This window comes from Chaetodon trifascialis, chromosome 11 (genome assembly GCF_039877785.1).
Source record: "Chaetodon trifascialis isolate fChaTrf1 chromosome 11, fChaTrf1.hap1, whole genome shotgun sequence".
In the NCBI taxonomy this organism is placed as follows: domain Eukaryota; kingdom Metazoa; phylum Chordata; class Actinopteri; order Chaetodontiformes; family Chaetodontidae; genus Chaetodon; species Chaetodon trifascialis.
Genome location: NC_092066.1, coordinates 23,504,927 through 23,523,414, shown reverse-complemented (window position 1 = coordinate 23,523,414; position 18,488 = coordinate 23,504,927). Strand labels below are relative to the sequence as shown.

The following is an 18,488-nucleotide window of genomic DNA, read 5'->3' as shown; positions in this document are numbered from 1 at the left end:
AACAGCAATTTCTCAGCAGTGTTTTGTTCATGCATTGTTTTTCTAAATGATACATGTGCTGTTTGAATACCAAGATAACAACATGCTGCATGAAGAACATTAAGGCAGCAAACTCAACACTTTCTCTCAGCCGTCCTCTGGTATAACATGAGGACGCTGCTCCTTGTTTGGTCCACATTTGGCAGCTGGGCTGAGTCACATCTGGCACCGTCAGCCAAGAAACTATGACACTGTTTATGTTGATGCATTGATGTGTGAGCAGCGTTTGCCTGCTGTAGCTGGATCAGGTGGAACTACATTAAACTACTTTACATACAGTTCACTGGTTTAGTCCAGTGGTTCTCAGCCCAGGGGTCAGGCCCCCTCAGACAGGCACAAGATAAACTGTCAGGAGATGATTAATGGGCCAGGAAACACAACAAACAAACAAAAGTTCTGTCTTGGACTTTGGAAAGAAACTTAGCTTTTTTGTAAATTCATTGATAATTCGACCTTTTTGTGCCTCAAACATCAACTGAAATGAAACCAGAAGTTTTGAGGGGAAATAACACTTAGGCAGAACTCACACAACTTCAACCAGATACTTTTTTTTTTTGGTTGGGGTCGCACGCTGCTTTACTCGTTAACAATGTCTTTGTCAGTCTTTAAAAACTCATCCATGTGTTTGTCATGCAGTCTGAAAAGTATCAAGCAACTGCAGCTGTCAGAGGAATTCAGTGAGAAAAAGTACAAGACTATATTTAGTGATATAAAGTAGTATAAAACAGAAATGTTATGTACCTGGAAATTGGACTCAGGTACAGTACTTGAGTAAATGTACTTAATTTCCACCAAAAGCTGTGTATTGAGTACTGTGGTGTCCACGATGATGTGTATCTTTATTGATATGTAATGTTGACAGTAGTGGACCACCGTGTTATGCTTTTTTATTGTCCATCTAGCAGCTGTGAAGTACTAGCAGTTGAAAATCCTTAACAGGTGAGTTCTCTCTACATGAATTCCACTGATGAGTTTTGGTTGAATTAGACCTTCAACCCCTCTAAATAGATCAGCAGAGGCCCCTCATGTGGACAACTGTGATCAGAGGACAGTTATTTTGCAGCTGTTGTAATTCTGCCTCTCCACCAGCTAAAGCAAGGCGATAAATCCCAGTGAACTTGAGGGAATATGATGGATTCAACATAAAACACATTAACATATTCATAAAATTTCTGTGGAAATTCACCTTCTCTATGAATCACTGTTATTGACAGGCTCCAGTGAGTTTATCTGGGCTGCAGTTGTAGAAAATGTTATGTCATTTGAATTCCAAGTGAAGAATGTGCTGTGTTTTTAACATCAGCCTGTCAGAAACCAGAGTCCAGAGCAAATAAATCAGCTAGAATTCATCCTGATGTGATCTTTGTGTTGGATCAGGCCATCGCTTCAGCACAGTCTGTCTGTCTGTCTGGATCTGAACCAGAACAACACTATCTGGAGAGGACCAACAGTGAAGAATAATCTAGAAACAAGGGAGGAAGAATCCAGACAGCTGTGTTTCCATCACTTCAGACGATATTACATAATCTGACCCCAAAAACCTGGCCTCAACCCCAAGGCTTCACCCTAAATTTAAGGATTTACATTATGGAGACTTGCTTTTTGTCCCCAAAAGGAAGGCGAGTCCCCACAATGTGACTGTCAACAGATTTATGTCCCCACAGCATGAGGAAGACATGGCCACACACACACGTACGCACGCACGCACACTCGTGGGGACATGAAATAGCCTTACATTAATTTCCTGGAGCCTTATCCCAACCCTAACCACTATTTTCCTATTCCTAACCTAACCCTAACCCTAACCCTATCCTAACCTAACCCTATCCTCAGTCTTCACCCTAAAACCTAATGATTTAAATTGTGGGGACCTGTATTTTGTCCCCACATGTGACTGTGTAAACAGATTTTTGTCCCCACAACGTGAGTAATACATGAGCGCACACACACACACACACACACACACACACACACACACACACACACACACACAAAACAGAAATAAAACCTAAATATCCAGATTAATTTGGACAGATGGCAGCAGACGTATTTTTATAAACAAGTGTTTTTATTCGTCGTTTATTTACATCATCTGAGTGTATTAGAGAAGAGTCAGATTTAAAACATAGTGCAGGTCGTGTCAGCTGAACCCTCCTCGTACGGGACTCTTAGCTGTGGTACAAAACTGACTGTTGGTGATGGTTAACTCGTTCATTGTGAACGGCTGCATGTTATATAAGCAGTTGTGGGGTGGGTAGCAGGTCTTCCACTGCTGTTCAGGCTGCAACAAATCTTTTTTCCTTAATTTATCTATGATGTCAGCAACCATCCACAGACGTCTTCAAATTGTCTGACCAACAATCCAAAACCCAACAACACTTAATGAACAATGAAACACATTCACATTTGAGAAGCTGTAGTCAGTGAGTAGTTTACCCAGTCACTGACTGATATTTAATATTTATCCATATTAACAATGGTTCTACAAATGTGTGCGATACAAAAGGTGACCACTCAATGGAGCTTTTTCACTGCTTTTAGCATATCAGATGAACACAGACATGAATGATAATGTTGTTCTAGTGAGTCTCAAACTGTGTCTGTGTGCTGTTTCGTGCTGAGCAGGTAGTGGGAGCTTCTTCTCGGAAAACAGCTGCCTGCTGCGGCCAAAATGACACTAAAAAAATGCTATGAGAGCAGTGAGAGCGGACAGTTCAGATACGCTGTGGGTAAGACCGTTAAACAATGAGCTGAAACTCATAACCAGCTGATAAGTAGGTTCGTCACTGTGACTGACTCATCACACTGTCATTTCATACATTAGCATGGTAAAAATATCCAATCAAACCAATTGACCGATGTTTGGATCAATCAAATAACTGATTGTTTCAGCAACATTTCTGTAAAATGTTCACAGTCCTTTAAACATTTGAAAGGCCTCCTGATGTCTTGAATTTTAGAGTTGATGTTCTTCTTTCTTCGGTCAACTTCGAAAGTGCCCCCCACTGATCCCTCCTACAGGGTCTGTACACTCCAGTCACATGTGGAGCCAACAACAAATAAATGCTGTTCTTCAAAATCTGAGCAAGACAATGGAAACATCTGAAAACTCTATTTCTTGCTCAACTGTGTGTTGATGAGCTGGTTCTTATCTCTGTTTATGCTTGCAGAGACTGCATTCGTTTGTGTGTGTGTGTGTGTTATTTCTGCATGTTCAGTTGTCGGATCTCATCCACTCTGTTGCGATGCAGCTGGAAGGCGGGAGTGACCCAGCGACCACACGAACACTGATCACCACACCAGCTGAACGAGCCCAGCTTAGAGCTGCACTTAGGACACAGCAGCTACACACATACACACAAACACAGGAAATGAGAGGAGAGGACCATAAGCGCACAGATAAAGAGACCAGTGTGTTTTAAGAAGCATGTGTGGGAGGATGATCATCATCAGGTGTTAAAGTGGGTCAGGGCTGTCCAGGCTCAGGACTATTCACACCCAGAATATCAGCCTAACCCTATAGGACACAATTATGAATGAAAAGATTCATCTGATTAGAGGTTCCATATGAGGCTGGGAACATCTATCATAGTATTTTATGTCAGTTAAAACCAATGCATTTCCTGACGTGTGTGTGGGTGTGTGTGTGCGGACATGTGCATGTGTGTGCATTACCTGTCCATCCATCACTCCAAGTAAAGCTTGTTCCATCCACTGCAGTGGTTCAATGAAGTAAGAAGTACACTGGACGTCTCCTACACAGCAACACATTTCATATCATTACTCATGATAAGCCACACATTCCGTGTGTGACCACTGCAGTAAGATAGTTTGACAGCAGGTACTTTGACTTGTGACAGCAGGAAAAGCAAACGGTTATTAACATCAACAGTCGCTCTGCTCTGTTCAGGTGTGCCAGTATGTCATGACAGTGTGACAGAGAGCCAGCATGAACAGCTGCCGAATGTCACAAGATTTTGGCAATCATATTCTGATAGGAGACTAAAATCCTTAAGTTGGCACAGGGGGCAGCTCTGAGTGCAGCAGGTGGAGGTGAGATGGTGTTTACTGATGGTAGTACTGAGGTCAGGCTGCAGCCTGCAGTGCGAGTGCCTCTGTGTGCCCCTCATTCACCCCTGCCGCCCTGCTGAGGCCTCAGTCTGAAATGCTCTGGGCTCGATGAGCTGACCCACAGTATGGTTGTGTTCTTACCAGTGAGGTTACTGGACTTCTTGTGACCAAAGGCTGGCGCTCCTTCTCCTACTGGGTGACTGAGAATACTGGAGTCACGGAACAGAATTCGTCTGCAGAGGAGAAGGTGGAGCTGGAGTCAGGATGTCTACATCCCAAAGTATTCCTTTAACTATGACACCAAGATGATTTAGGCTCCAGTTCATTTAAAAACAAATGCACCACTTTCAGCACTCAGCCACAGGTGCTTCCCTGATCTTAGGATCAAAATTCATGAAGAAAATGGTAATGTCAGTGAAAATTCCTACTTAAAGGCATTTGACTGTTCTAATGTGACATAAATTCATAAATTCAGCATCATTGGAAAACTTTGCTCCATTCAGCCACAGTATAAACATGTCCAGCTCTCACCTGCACTTCCTGCAGCGATAGGACACTTCAGAGGAGCTGGAGTGAGCAGGGTCAGTGGCAAACAGCTCCCTGGGAACATGCTGCAACTCTGCTCACACACACACGCACGCACGCACGCACGCACGCACGCACGCACGCACGCACACACGCACACACACACACACACACAGAAATACGTTGGACACAATTTATGATCCATGTAGAAACAAAAAGTGTGTGTTGTTATTTTAGATGTGAGGAGTTCCATATGAAAATGTTCTGGATCTACACGCTGGTTTCCCCTCTGCTTCTCTGATGTCCACCCTCACTCCTCTTCAGATATTTTCACATCTAATTCAGAGAATTCAGAGTTTACTTCAAACTAACCGGACCTGGTGATGGTTGGAACAGTTAAAGACAAACAAAGAGGGTTTTGATGAGTTTTACGTTGTTTCTGTGGAGTTTGAATGAAGTGTGTTTTACGATGATAAAATTACAGTTTCTGTAAATGGAGTCTGGTGGCTTTGAGAGGTGCAATATAGCGGCTGTTTCTGTTTAAACAAAAAGGATCTTACACTTCATGTTGTCAGCCACTTAGAATAACAATCTGAGCCTGTCAGTGGCAAAACAAGCACTTAGGGTGGACGTACACTGCAGCCTGTTGGCTGCCTTGTGCAGCACTCTCACTCAGTACTGGACCAGTTTCAGAACTTGTCTCCATTAGTCACTTGGACACAAAAACATCTTCCAGGACACATGGACCGAAAACTCTGGGGGTGTGTGTGTGTGTGTGAGAGAGAGAGAGAGAGAGAGAGAGAGAGAGTGTGTGTGTGTGTGTGTGTGTAGTTACCAGGGTACTTCTCAGTGATCTTGGTCAGTCTGTACTGTTTGTACAGAGGACTGGAGGTGTCCACTTCACACTGCATGGACTCATATAGACACAACTGCTCCTCAAAACCACTGTTGACCCTGAAACACATCGACCAGCTATCAATTATCTGTCCTGAGGCTAATATTAATAATAACATCGATTCTGACAGACTCTTTCAGGGCCAGTTTACCCAAACTACCAAACAACCCAACATTCCAGACATGTTTTCAGTCAGTTCAAGCAGTCAGTAAATTAACGAGAAAGTGCATACACACATACACACGCACACCAACACAAACACACACAGAGGCACTTACTGTACATCCTGTTTGACTCCCTTCAGTCTGCGGTAAGCCTCAGTGAAGCTCAGCTGGTATCTCTTCATTAGATAAGCAGTGATGATGGTGGCACTGCGACTCCGACCAGCCTGGCTGACACACACACACACACACACACACACACACACACACACACACACACACACACACACACACAAATAAACATTTAAAAGTCCTTCACAATCATTTTATAAATCAATTCATAACTTAAAGACAAGAATTTAAATTTGATACTATTGCAAGTTCATTCATCTTGCAGCTGTAAAATGTCCCACTGAGGACATGTCCTGCTGATAAGTCTTTAATAATCAAATGATCAATACATTAGTCATTGTGCAACATGCACGGCATGCCTTGACCTCTGACCCTTACCAGTGAACAAGTGCAGCTCCGCCTCCACCCACAGCCTCCTGAATGAACAGGAAGCAGGCGTCCATGTGACTGAGGAGGTCAGATGTCACCTCATCCAGAACATTAATCCACTTCCTGCGGAGGTCCCCATCAGCTGGCAGCAGAGGGGTGGGGTCCACGGAGTCCACAGACAGGATGTGAGTGACGGCTGCATCGGCCAATGCCTGGATGTCGTTGAGGTCAGCCGCAGTGCCGATATACAGACCGGGGTCCACCAGGAGCATGACTGCAGAGACACAGAGCTGAACCCAATCCTGTTACAAACCTAAAACCAGGCCTCAGAAAAATTCTTAACTTCACGTGATCGTGTTTTCCACGTCTGCTGATTGTTTGAGCAGCTGTTACGTACTTATTTGAAAAGGCTGGATGCCCACAGAGCAGACAGAGTCGCCTCAGGTACTCCTACTGACACAGACATGTGTGTTTGTTTGGATTTCACGTACTTCATTTAAGTTGAGGAGACGTGAAGATACTGAGGTTGAGCTTGTTTGTTTATACGTGGGGTAAATGTGTGTTGTCCCGTGTGCTATGTTTTGCTTTCTTTTGCCATTAGGGGTCTTTGTTTTGACAATGCGGGAAGTGTACAGTATATGATGTAAATGATATACGTTGAGATATTTAAATAAAAAGCACAGAATTCATTCATTCATGAAAGATACACATTCATGCATTTATCCATGTATCCGTGGCTTCCTGGGCTCTCCCATGACAGGTGTTTCACGTCCGATCTGTTTTCATGCTGGTTTTACAGACACAGGGTGAAAATGACTACGACCAAACTTACAGTCTTAAGTTTACTCTCCATTACTAATGAACCCACAGTCAGACTAACCTTCCTAAAGCCGACAAAACAGATGAAAGCAAAGCAAGGCAAGTTAAAAATAATGTTTTTAACGACATTTCCGGACTTTCTTCTCGAACATCTTGACCAAAGTGTCGCATGAACACCGTCGCTGCGGCTCCATGATGGCGGGCTGTGTAGTCTGAGCGGACGCGGGGCTTCACTCACCTCTCAGCGGAGCTCCGCTCTCTGCTGCCGCTCAAACTCTCCGCTGTTCACCGTTGTTAACATGTACTGTGCTGAGTAAAGAACAACTGTCCACAACGACACACAAGACGGAGTTAAACAAAAGGGAAAACGTGTGGTATCCCAGGTGTTTGGTCCATCTTTGACACTGTCCGGGCGGAAACACACAGGAGGAATCTTTTGTTCCGGTGTCATCGGTGTTCATACATGTAGAGCACGAACATTGCACTACTCAGTTGTATTAAATATCATGAAGAAATTGGCACTCTCTGTTTCATTGTATATAGTGATGTCAGAAACTCCAGGTGTTCAGTAAACATAGTTTCAAAAAAGAAAAATATTGGAAAATCTAGCTGAAAACAAGCACAGAACTCATAGAAAAATCTCACTGTTGATCACGATAACCATGCTCCTAATGAAAATCCTCTGTCCCAAGTCTGCTTACATTTTTAAGGTAGAGAAAAACATCAAAAGATTGATCTGGCATTTTCTCAGTTTGGATTGGGTCCATGTGACCACACACTTAGAGTAAACAAAAAGAGAACATTCTTTGTCCGTGAAGACAATAAAGTTCACCATGAAACTGGCCTCAGCTATAAAGCTGAAATAATGAGTAGGAACAAGTGAGGGCAGAGAGGGAAAGATACCAGGAAGATGAAGTAATGCAGGCAGACACCGGTCAGCAACCCACAGTCTCATCAGAGAGTCATTACCAGTGTCAACTGAAGAAAGTAGGAGCTGTAAAACTGCAGAAAGTAAGCCTGGATCCACAAACATCCTGTCAGCTCCCAGAGCACTACAGAGAGACACATTACTCAAGTGAACTGCCTGACTTTATGGATTCAAGGACCACTGGGGGAAGAAGGATTGAGATCCTTTACTTAAAGTAAAAGTACAAACACCACACTGTGAAAATATTCCACTATGAGTAAAAGTCCTGCATTCAAACCGCACCTTAGGAAAAATATGTAAGTATTATCAACTAAATGCACTTAAAGTGTCAAAATTAAAAGTACTCATTGTGTCTTAAAATGGTCCCCCCCAGCTGAAGTAAGAGGGGTTTGAAATAGTTGATTTAGTTTAAGGAGGAGATTTTTCTGTCCATAAAGGAACAGTTTATCAGGAAAAACCCAGTTCAGAGTCGCCAAATTTGGACGTACATGGCTTTCACTGGACAGGATGAGAACATTTTAATCTGAAAAGTAACTAGTAAGTAAAGCTCTCAGACAAATGTAGTGGAGTAAATGTAAAAGTAAAAATGGAAATACTCAAGAATAGTACAAGTACCTTGGATGTGTATTAAGGTACAATACGAGAGTAAATGTACTCAGATACATTCCACCACTGTTGAGGACTAAACTTCAATCACACAGTCAGGTTGAATGAATCTATTCTTCTTTCAGTCATGTTTGCTTTGCCAGACACTCTTTAAATCCATGTTTCATAATGTCTGTCTGGCCTCCTGTTTCTCAACACCTACCAAGCGTGTGAAATATGTGTGCGGTGCTCTCTGCTGCCCGGCAGCGTGCGTCCCACTCCCACTGTCTGTACATGGTCACAATGTGGGGTGCTAATAAAGTTTTATGAGCTGCTTTAATCTGACCATCTGACCAATCACAATACCTCAGTGTGACCACACCCCTCCCTGAGGGCTCATTAGAGGGCTGCCCATCACACATAATTGACTGTTAGAAATGAAGCACATGAAAACAACAGAGCACACATGCATGTCGTCAGTCAGGCCAGCAGGTGAATGGGAACAGAGTGGGTGTGTTGATGTGTTTGCGTCTGCTGTTCTGACTTATTCACATTGTATTATCTCCCTAGCAGATGGCCTGTAAGAGTGTCAACACTCTCATTTATAACAGACATCAAACTGCCTTTTCCTACTTTAAGAATACTTTTGTCAAGCTTCAGTTTTCATGGAAGCCATACGTGTAAGATTGTTGAGTCTTTCAGTGTATGAGTCTGAATGTGTTGGTGTGTAGAAAAATGAATCTCGCTGCAAACTGATACAGTTTGTGTTTTGCTTTCAGCCCATTCTCAGAGCTCCAGAGATATCAGGTGCATCAGCATGTGATGCTTTCTGCCATATCGTCTTGTTCATACTACTGGGAGTTACAGAGGTCACACATTTTTAAATCCTACACATACAATTAGGCTTTTAAATCACATTGGATTTCATATAGACCTGAAATTGGCCTTTCATTTAAATACAGTGTCATCTAATGTGAGGATAATCTTCAGTTTATCTAATTACCATTTTGATTGCATAGCTGATTGATAATACAGTTATTATAAATGGGAAACGGTGGTTCCACACCTTGCAGTTTTTTTCAGTGCTGGGTGAAAATGAAATGATACAGTAGTGTAATTATCAGGCTGATCTTTCTACTGAACTGACTCTAATGGGATGTTTTGATTAGATCTCACATGTTCAGCATAGAGATGATCACCCCAGCACTGGCAACAGCTTTTACAAAACTCCTCATTTACATGGTAGCATACACTATATGGAGTTAATACACATGTCTAACTCTGATGAGGATTTACATTATATATCATAAAATAAACTTTCAACTGCAACATGAAGTGGAAACCCAAGAGCTCGTCTTTCATTTAATAATATTCCTGGTATTTACTGTTTGGAAGTTTTCTTTGTGATTTCAGGGTAAGGAGAGAGTTTTACAACACAAAGTAAGTGAATTCAGTTTAGTGTGCAGTCAAAGCTGAGCATGACTCATTCTTGACCTTGGAAATCATAGTTTGATAAAATAATCTGAACTCGAGGTACACTTCCTTGCTCTTTCCAGAGTTTTCTACTGCATATCATCTTCAGCGGTGGGTGAGCTTGCTCTGTTGTCATTGGAATGGATGAGATGCCCTCACACAACCAAAGTATGGGATTTCAGCCATGTGAAAGCAGGTGGTCCCATGCAGTCAACTCCATGACAACAGTGCAAAGTCCACCATCTGAAGAAGACAGTGAGATGTGGCTCTTGAGTGTTTATGGGAATCAGCTGATGTTATTCATGAAGAATAGATGTTCCTTCTTTGTTTCTACACTTTATGATATCAGTCATTTTAACTGTGATCATCTTTCTGCATTAGCCAGCCTCCCTTGAGATTTCTGTGCTGATCTTTGCCGGTCTTAATGCTAGGAAGAGATTAAATAACTGAAAAATTAAGTAGTATATCCACATTAAATGAAGTAAATACTTCACCAGATTGACCCCTATCATTCATTTTCTCTCTTTCCCCTCATCCCACATGTAGACACTTTTTATGACCCAAGGACTGAGCTGAACAATTGAAAGTCCACCATAAAATTGTCAAAACCACATGACATCATTCTGGCTGGCTCAAGCAACTCATTCCTCAGGCTGGCTGGCTGGGAAAATGTGGCCAAAACACAACAGGTACGAGTCACATCACATGTGGGCGAAGCCACAGACCTCACAAGTGGAAAAAAAACACTGCAGTGGTGTGCTTGAGTTTCACAGTGCTTTAGGTTAATCCACCTCTGACTGAAAGGTAGTCCCCAGTTCATAACTGCATGTTGCTATTAAGGTGTGTATATGATGCACATCCTATTTGCTCCCAGGGAAACGTGGGAGATTTTAGTTGATTTATGAGTCAGTGAGAGTGAGGCGTCTGCAAAGAACAAGTGAAATGTAAAACACTATTAACATTGAACAAAGAAGATGAAGCCAGACTCTGTTGGGATAATACATAAATGCTTTTAAAGTAACAGGAGTAACATGTAATCAGTTACTCTCCATTGCTGGTTTGAAAGGGGTCACTGTGTGTAGGAGTTCATTTACTGTTGGTGTAGGAAGTTTAAATACGTCTTGGTGGTTTTTAATTGGTCTGTGGGTGTAGTATGAGTGTGCTTGTGTGTGATGCTAATTAAAAGCGTCCTGTCTCAGAGAGTTTCTCTAATATATAAGACCAACAGGCAGACAGATTGAAAGAAGACGAGGAGAGGTGACACACAGAAGGTAACTGCTGATTCTCTCACTGTCTAATTCTGTGGCAGTGTGGCTCTCTCACACTCTCTTTGTGTCTCTCAACTGTTGTCCAACTCAGATTCCTATCAGACACAGTGTTGGATGAAGATGATGAACATGAAAATGTCAGCGTGGCTTCTGCTGCTTGGACTTGCTGTGACCTACACTGCTGCTGCTGGACCAGGTATGACACATATCGACGCGTCGTTCAAAATCTATAGTATGACACTTGTAACACCAAAAATATGTACGTTGTGTTTTAACTGACCATTTAATGCCTTTCTAATGCTTTATAGTGTACTTTAGAATGTCTTATAATGCATCTAATAATGTATCATTACAGCAATTGTCCTTATGACCTCTAATACCTCTCATATACGTTATGACATGGTTAAGCACCTATGATGTTTTAAATTGTTTATTAATGCAGCTGTGATCATATAGTGTCTACTAAATTACATGATACCTTCTCATGTGTTACAGTTATAGTACCTTGTAATCAAATTCTGATAATGAGTAATGCAGATATAATACCTAAATGATATTGAATAATAATAAGAATTAAAAGATAATAATGTCCCTAGTATGCTTTGAATAAGCTGATAGGACGCCTGCACTCCTAACATGCCCTAAAACGACTAAGAATGAAGCCATAGTAACATCTAATGTTTAATATTGTACCCGTAATACTTTGGAATGCCCTCCAGTCATATGAATGAAAATGAATGGATGAAAAATTGTTTGTGCAGGCAGCTGTGTGGGTCGATGTGGTGAGAGTTTCACCAGAGGCCAGCAGTGTACCTGCGACTTCAGCTGCCTGCAACACAACGAGTGCTGCCAGGACTTCCAGGCTGTGTGCACCACTGGTAGGACACTCATTGAAAGACACAGCAGACAGTTCGACTAATGCAGATGTTACCAATCACATTAGCAATGACTGCATTCAGTTCAAGTGTCCACAGCGAGCCCGCATGAGCAACAGCAGGAGACTGAATCTGAAGCAGCTATCTAACTATCGTTAGTTTTATCATTTGCACCTGTGCTTTAATGTGACATGTCAAAACCTGCTGTATGATATGGTTTATTTGACGCATTTTAGCTTTTTTATCACCTTGTTTTGTTTCTATGGGGCTTTTTAGCCTCTTTTTAGCTTATCATTGATTTTGATGGTCATTCTTTTAGATTCTTCTAGCTGGTTGTTTTGGTTTTGATAGAACTTTTTAGATTCTCTCAGCTCCTGATGTAACATTTTGGTTTGGTGCTGTCTCCACGCCCTCATCAACCTGCTTTCCAGCATTCGGCTGCTTTTGGCAGAAGAGCTCTGATAAACTCTCTCTACATGACTGTCCCAGCTCTGACAGGTAGACAGATGAAGTTAGCCACGAGCTGGTGAACAAAGTGAAGCATTTAGCAGCTAAAGATAAACACATTCATCCTGTGCACATAAAAACGACTAACTGAACTGAAGTGTTGCTTCATGTCTGCTGGATGTAACAGACAGTTCTTTGCGAACACATCAGCCATTTCACTCCAGGCATGTTTTATAGTGCAGTTTTGACCCACTGAAAACAACATGTGCTGCACTGTGTTGATAACGATGTGTTTGTCTGGCTGTTCTCAGCTCAGTCCTGTCAGGGTCGCTGCACTGAGACGTTCAGGCGCGGTCGGCTGTGTGAGTGCGATCCACAGTGCGTCAACTTCAACACCTGTTGTCGTGACTACCAGCAACACTGCGGTAAGGGCCACGACCACAGCTACAGCAGCACAACTGCTCACAGCGCCCCACTGTGACTGAGCATCATCACACACACACACACACACACACACACACACACACACACACACACACACACACACACACACACACACACACACACACACACACACACACACACCTGCAGTGTGTGCTTAAAGTTTAAAACTTCCAATGAAGCTTTAAGAAGCTACAAGATATCCTGATTTCAGTGGAGTAACAGTGAATAAACCCACAGTGCTTTTTCCCACCTGGTCTCTCTGTCCACAGATGCCAGTGTGTCTGTCTCACAGCCCAGGACGTTCCAGCCTCTGAGGGCTGCAGCTTCAGGTTAGCAGCCATCAAAAACAACTGACCAGCAGCAAATGTATTACTGTTCCAGATATCAATGCAGAGATGTGAAGGTGGAGGTGCAGAGAGGTAATACAAAAGGCTTGCACAGGCAGCTGCTCACCACTGGAATGTGTTTTTAAAACGTATTTTCTTCAGGCTTCAGGCTTGACACATGTTGGAATCTTTGCGCTGCGGCCTGTCCAAGCCTTTCTGTGTTCCTTCATGAAAACTGAACAGATGTTGGAGAGCAGGTGTATCTTCACAGCCTTCATAACATCTTCCTCTGTGTTCCATTGTTTTCTCCTCCTCCTCAGGAAATCGGAAATCACAGAAGAGCAGGAAAAAGTCCAACAGTGAGAGCGAGGAATGGTACACAGGTAGATGTTCTGCACTGTATCCAAACAGCATTCATGAATCACACGCTGAAAGCTGTCACTGCTACCCCTGCATGCAGAAATGTACTTTTTGCATGCTAATGACGGGGACTGGATTACTGAATGGGCAAAGCAGTATTAGGCTTTGAGGCCCCTAAACACACAGGGGCCCAACAACTCTGGGCATGCTGAGATTGTTATACTTAGCGTAGCTTAGCATAAATCTTCCAAAAAACCAAAGTGTAAACACATGTGGAGGTTTAACAGGAGGTTATGTGCCAGTAGAGTTTCTTTTTCTTTTACTATGAGATAGAGCCATAGAGCCAGGCTCTATGGCTGCTGGTGGAAGCTTCAAACATGTAAACTGCTAAACTGAATTATTTCACTTTATATTGTGCTCACACTATACAGTAAAAGTCACAGTGTGTGTACTTAAATGACCACAAATTTACAGAAAAGTCCATCATAGGAGTAGCAGAGATGGTGGGAGGTAGAAGTGGTCAGTACTGGCCCAATAGCTAATGTTTGATGAATTATAACTTATTAGATTTCATCTTCTTACCTGGAAGCTGACCTGTCCATGTGCCTGTTTTTTACTCACTGAGACATCAAACTATAACCACACCATTCCTCTCCTAGTCCACTGATCAGTTCAAAGTAACACAATACTGTTAACTCTTAATGGATTGTGCCAAACCTACGAAACACAACTGTGTCAGTGTCTGTATAGTTTATTATGGTGATAGTTATGGTCACCTGAATTCATGTGTGTTTATGTAGCAAGGAGTCCCTGCCCACAGTACCCTGGGGCCCAGTGTCCAGGTGCATCAGGCCTCCTCAACACGCTGACTGCCACATCCTCTGACCCCAATTTTCCAGCTCTACCAAGCAATCCACTGCAGCATGGTTTGGAATATTTCTTTATTCCTTAGCTTTTACTGTTACTTTAATTACATCTGAACATAAAAACATTCATCTCTTTTCTCCTGTAGGCGTGAGTAACATCCCTGTCGGTCTACTGCCAATGTCCAGCGCTTCCTCTCACGGTGGAGCTCCAGACTCACCAGCGCCTGGCTCCTCTCTGCACAGCTACAGTGCTCCATCTCGGGGCAGCGGTGCTTCTGGTGGTCCCTCTGGTCCTGGAGCAGCTGGTGGAACAGTTAATGTCCACCTGGTGCTGACACCGGGTGGAGTGGCTCCATCTGGCCCAAATCAAGGTTAGTTAAACAGAGATCATTTCAATTTGACTCTAACGTTTGTTCAGTTCCATTGGGATGAATTCTGAATAATTGCAAAGATCTTTTTTTATTCTCTGAATTTGTTTTGAAAATTAGATTTTGTAACTGTTCTGTTGAATAAGAACATATTGCATCCTTGATAAGTTTTAAAAAAAGAAAGTATTGAATTAATTTATTGCATTTGACCACACAAAAATGTCTGTGTGTTTTGGTCCCAGGTCTCAGTGGCCCCGCAGGCTCCAGGCCCAGCACCCTGCAGGACATAGCACGGGGACTGGGTTTTCCTGTGGTGGAAGCAGGCTCTGAGGGACCAGGGACAGGTAGGACAAGTGGTCCTGTGGATATGTGTGTCTTTACATATACTAATATTTAATTTTTTTAGTAATGACATGTAAACTAATGGATTAAACACGTCTGAAAGATGTTCTGAGATGTGGCAGAAGGTGAAAGTGTTGTTTTGATCCATTAAGCCAACAGAAATACGAAAACAACACATGGAATCCATTTTAGCCCAGTGATTTTTGGTGTGTAAGATAAAGTCTGTGTGTGTTCAGGACTCTTAGATGATGTCAACCTGTGCAGTGAGTCTCCCATCAATGGACTGACAGCTCTCAGCAATGGAACCATCCTGATATTTAAAGGTCAGTATCAGTGTGTTGCTGTTTGTCACTGTGGATGACAGTGGAAGTGCAATGACTCAGGGAATAATCATATTCTAAATACACATTTAAGTGTATAATGTCAGATTAGTGTTGATATATGTTGGTGATCTCTGCACGTTAATGTGGTGTGATTCTCTGAAGTCTCTGAGTGGCCTGTGTGAGCACTTACCTGTGTGTTTCAGGTGAGCTGTTCTGGTCAGTGGACCCTGTCAGTCACTCAGTTGGTCCACCACAGAGTATCACAGACACTCTGGGTGTCCCCTCTCCCATCGATACAGTCTTCACACGCTGCAACTGCCTCGGAAACACCTACATCATCAAGGTACAACATTACTATAGCCCATTATTACTGCTGCTACAACCACTGTGTCACTGTGCTACTTCTGTTACTGCTGGAGCTCAGTCTGCTTATTTATCTGCTACATGTCTAACCTAGATCAGTACTACTAGTAAAATCTCAACTATTGTTATGACTCTTACCACAATTAGACACCGCCACTGGTAGTAACATCACTACTACAGCTGCAGTACTGTTACTGCAGCAAGTTCTGTACTACTAATATTTCTTCAATATTCTAAGTACTTCTTCTCCTATTACCACTGCTGCCATCACATCAACAAGTTGTAGGTTCTAGGGTCCAGTCCAGAAGAGTCCAGTTCATGGAGAGTTCAAATCTGAAATCATCCCATATTTTTTCCCAGATAGAAAAAGTCCATAGGTACAGATGTTGTCTGAAAAGGAAGGTTATTACACCAATACCTCTGTCTTTGTCTCACAAAAGTTGTCAAATATCTGATGATGCTGCTTCAATGATGCCAAAAGCATTTTTGTGTTAAGATGTGCTCCAGTGCTGGAGATATGAACACAACAAAAGGAAACTTCAGAAAGCTTGCTCTGTGATGATGGAAGTCAGCGTGCAGGAAGCAGTTATCCTCTTTGTCACTGCTGCAGGGAGACCAGTACTGGCGTCTAGATGGAAACATGGTGATGGAGCCGGGATACCCCAAACCTCTGACCTCTGAGTTCCCAGGTCTGACAGGAGGCATCAGCGCTGCACTGCCGACACCAGCCAGCAGGAACGGACCGGAGACCGTGTATTTCTTTAAGAACGGTGAGGAACACAGGAAGACACAAAGGAATAGAGACACGTCAAAAAGGAACATCCATGCTCAAAACAAATGAATGTGTGGAACTGTATGGATATAAAGCAAAGAGCTCTGTCACCTCTCTCCAGATATAAACAATAAACGAACAAAAAGAACTCAGAGAGATGCACAAACAGTGTGTCTTTGTAATGCTGTTTGAGTTCACGGAGAAGACTAACAGTAGCTCTCCCTGTTTGTCCTCCAGGAGACATCATGCAGAGGTTCACCTACCCGTCAGGCAGCACTCCATCCTGCAGCAAGAAACCAAGAAGCCCCCCTCAGAGGCGTGCCGCTCCCCCTGCTGGTCAGTACTCAAAGTATTTTTCCCAGAATCTTGGATTGTTCCTTTAAAAGCCTGGGGAATTGGTTAAAGGGACAGTTCACCCCAAACTCAAAAAGAACTTTTTTCCCCTCTTACCTATAGACATCAGTCATAGAGAGGTCTGCACTCTCTCAAACACAATGGAACGAGAAGGCACACGGCTTGCGGTGCTCAAAGTGCCAAAAAATCCATTTGAAAAACTCAAAAGCAATGTCTCTTTCCAGAAATCACGACCTTTTTACTCAAGATAATCTGCAGATCTTGTTGTGATCATTTCCTGTATGAACTATTTTCTTTCTACTGAATTACACCCACCAAGTGTGCAGCCTCTCTCAACCTCTCATCGATGAGTAGATGCACACTTCTTTCTGGACCTCTTTGCAGCCGATATCTCCAAAACTTGACAACTTACCCCAAAACAATGTAGATGGAGAAACAGCAATACAGACAAAAGGAAAAATATGTTGGATTTTGGGGTGAACTGTCCCTTTAAGAGAAAGTTTCACATGTTTTCATCAACAAGCCAAGAACATCCATTATGATCCAATCAGTTTTATTTTTCTGAATGGGCAGTTAGTTTGTAAAAAGTACTGAGATCATGACATAGAAGCTTAGGTTTACTTGGTTAAATTAATTGCATAATGAGGTTAAATCAGTGTTTCTAAATCCCGGTCCTCAGGCCCCCCTGCCCTGCATGTTATGGATGTTTCCTCCTCCACCACACCTGATTCAAATGATCGGCTCGTTATCAGGGCCAGGCAGAGCTTGATGACGAGCTGATCATTTGAATCAGGTGTGGTGGAGGAGGAAACATCTAAAACACGGAGGGCAGGGGGGCCCGAGGACCGGGATTGAGAAACACTGGGTTAAATGGCCTTCCTCTTCTCACTTCTTAAATGTACTTTTTTCTTTCTTGCATCCAGAAATTCTTCTGAGTGGAGAGATCAACCTCAAAGTGTCTCTGAAGGGATTCCCCTCCCCGGTCACCTCTGCTCTGTCCATGCCCAGCCCTCAGAGCAGTGACCCGTACGAGCACTACGTCTTCTCTGGACGTAAGAACCACACACAGTGCATTGTTTATTGTCGTTAGAGAGCAGCAGGACTGGAGGCCGCTAGCTGTCTAAGACTGTCTCAGCTGAAATCGTCTACTTTTGTCTTCTCTGCAGCACTCTTCTTCAGAGTCCAGATTTCGGGTAACCTGCCAGCGCTGGCCAAACCTGACCCATCTGCAGCCTTCGCACCCCTACCCATCCTCAGCCCTGCTGTCATGGCAACCAGCTCTGCCAACATGGCAGCCCAGAATGCTAACCCTCCCCACCCAGCCCCAGCTCCAGCCAATTCCATCACAGTGTGGCTGCGCTGTCCTTAGAAACATCCTGAAAA

The 18,488-nt window shown here is 43.0% G+C and overlaps 2 protein-coding genes across 3 annotated transcripts; one reads left to right on the top strand and one right to left on the bottom strand.

Annotated features, from left to right (window-relative positions):
• Window positions 1-2,093: 2,093 nt before the first annotated feature.
• On the bottom strand, window positions 2,094-7,433 carry dusp12 (dual specificity phosphatase 12). Of its 2 annotated transcripts, none has more exons than XM_070974463.1 (8): window positions 7,250-7,433; window positions 6,202-6,466; window positions 5,809-5,922; window positions 5,471-5,589; window positions 4,642-4,729; window positions 4,252-4,343; window positions 3,715-3,794; window positions 2,094-3,383 (listed from the first exon to the last, which is right to left on the bottom strand). In XM_070974463.1, exons 2-8 carry the CDS (start codon window positions 6,462-6,464, stop codon window positions 3,240-3,242), a joined length of 900 nt encoding a protein of 299 aa, XP_070830564.1. In that variant the 5' UTR covers window positions 6,465-6,466; window positions 7,250-7,433; the 3' UTR covers window positions 2,094-3,239. The 2 variants fall into 2 exon arrangements, with proteins under 2 accessions (XP_070830564.1, XP_070830565.1); XM_070974464.1 differs by having other exon boundaries at window positions 2,138-3,383; window positions 3,715-3,791; window positions 7,250-7,384.
• Window positions 7,434-10,137: 2,704 nt separating this feature from the next.
• Window positions 10,138-18,474, top strand: prg4a (proteoglycan 4a). Its single transcript, XM_070974145.1, has 13 exons — window positions 10,138-10,165; window positions 11,357-11,461; window positions 12,027-12,143; window positions 12,899-13,012; window positions 13,678-13,740; window positions 14,730-14,954; window positions 15,194-15,295; window positions 15,530-15,616; window positions 15,820-15,959; window positions 16,590-16,749; window positions 16,989-17,087; window positions 18,029-18,157; window positions 18,272-18,474. Exons 1-13 carry the CDS (start codon window positions 10,138-10,140, stop codon window positions 18,472-18,474), a joined length of 1,572 nt encoding a protein of 523 aa, XP_070830246.1.
• Window positions 18,475-18,488: the final 14 nt, after the last annotated feature.

Bases quoted from the DNA above. Each gene is read 5' to 3' on its own strand.
- dusp12 (XM_070974463.1), bottom strand. From the start codon at position 6,464: ATGCTCCTGGTGGACCCCGGTCTGTATATCGGCACTGCGGCTGACCTC. The intron at 5,590-5,808 runs GTAAGTGCCTCT...GATGTGTTTCAG, and splicing joins GGAGTCAAACAGGATGTACA to GGTCAACAGTGGTTTTGAGG. The intron at 4,730-5,470 runs GTAACTACACAC...GTGTGTGAGCAG, and splicing joins GATCACTGAGAAGTACCCTG to AGTTGCAGCATGTTCCCAGG.
- prg4a (XM_070974145.1), top strand. From the start codon at position 10,138: ATGGATGAGATGCCCTCACACAACCAAA. The intron at 11,462-12,026 runs GTATGACACATA...TTGTTTGTGCAG, and splicing joins CACTGCTGCTGCTGGACCAG to GCAGCTGTGTGGGTCGATGT. The intron at 13,013-13,677 runs GTAAGGGCCACG...CCTCCTCCTCAG, and splicing joins TGACTACCAGCAACACTGCG to GAAATCGGAAATCACAGAAG.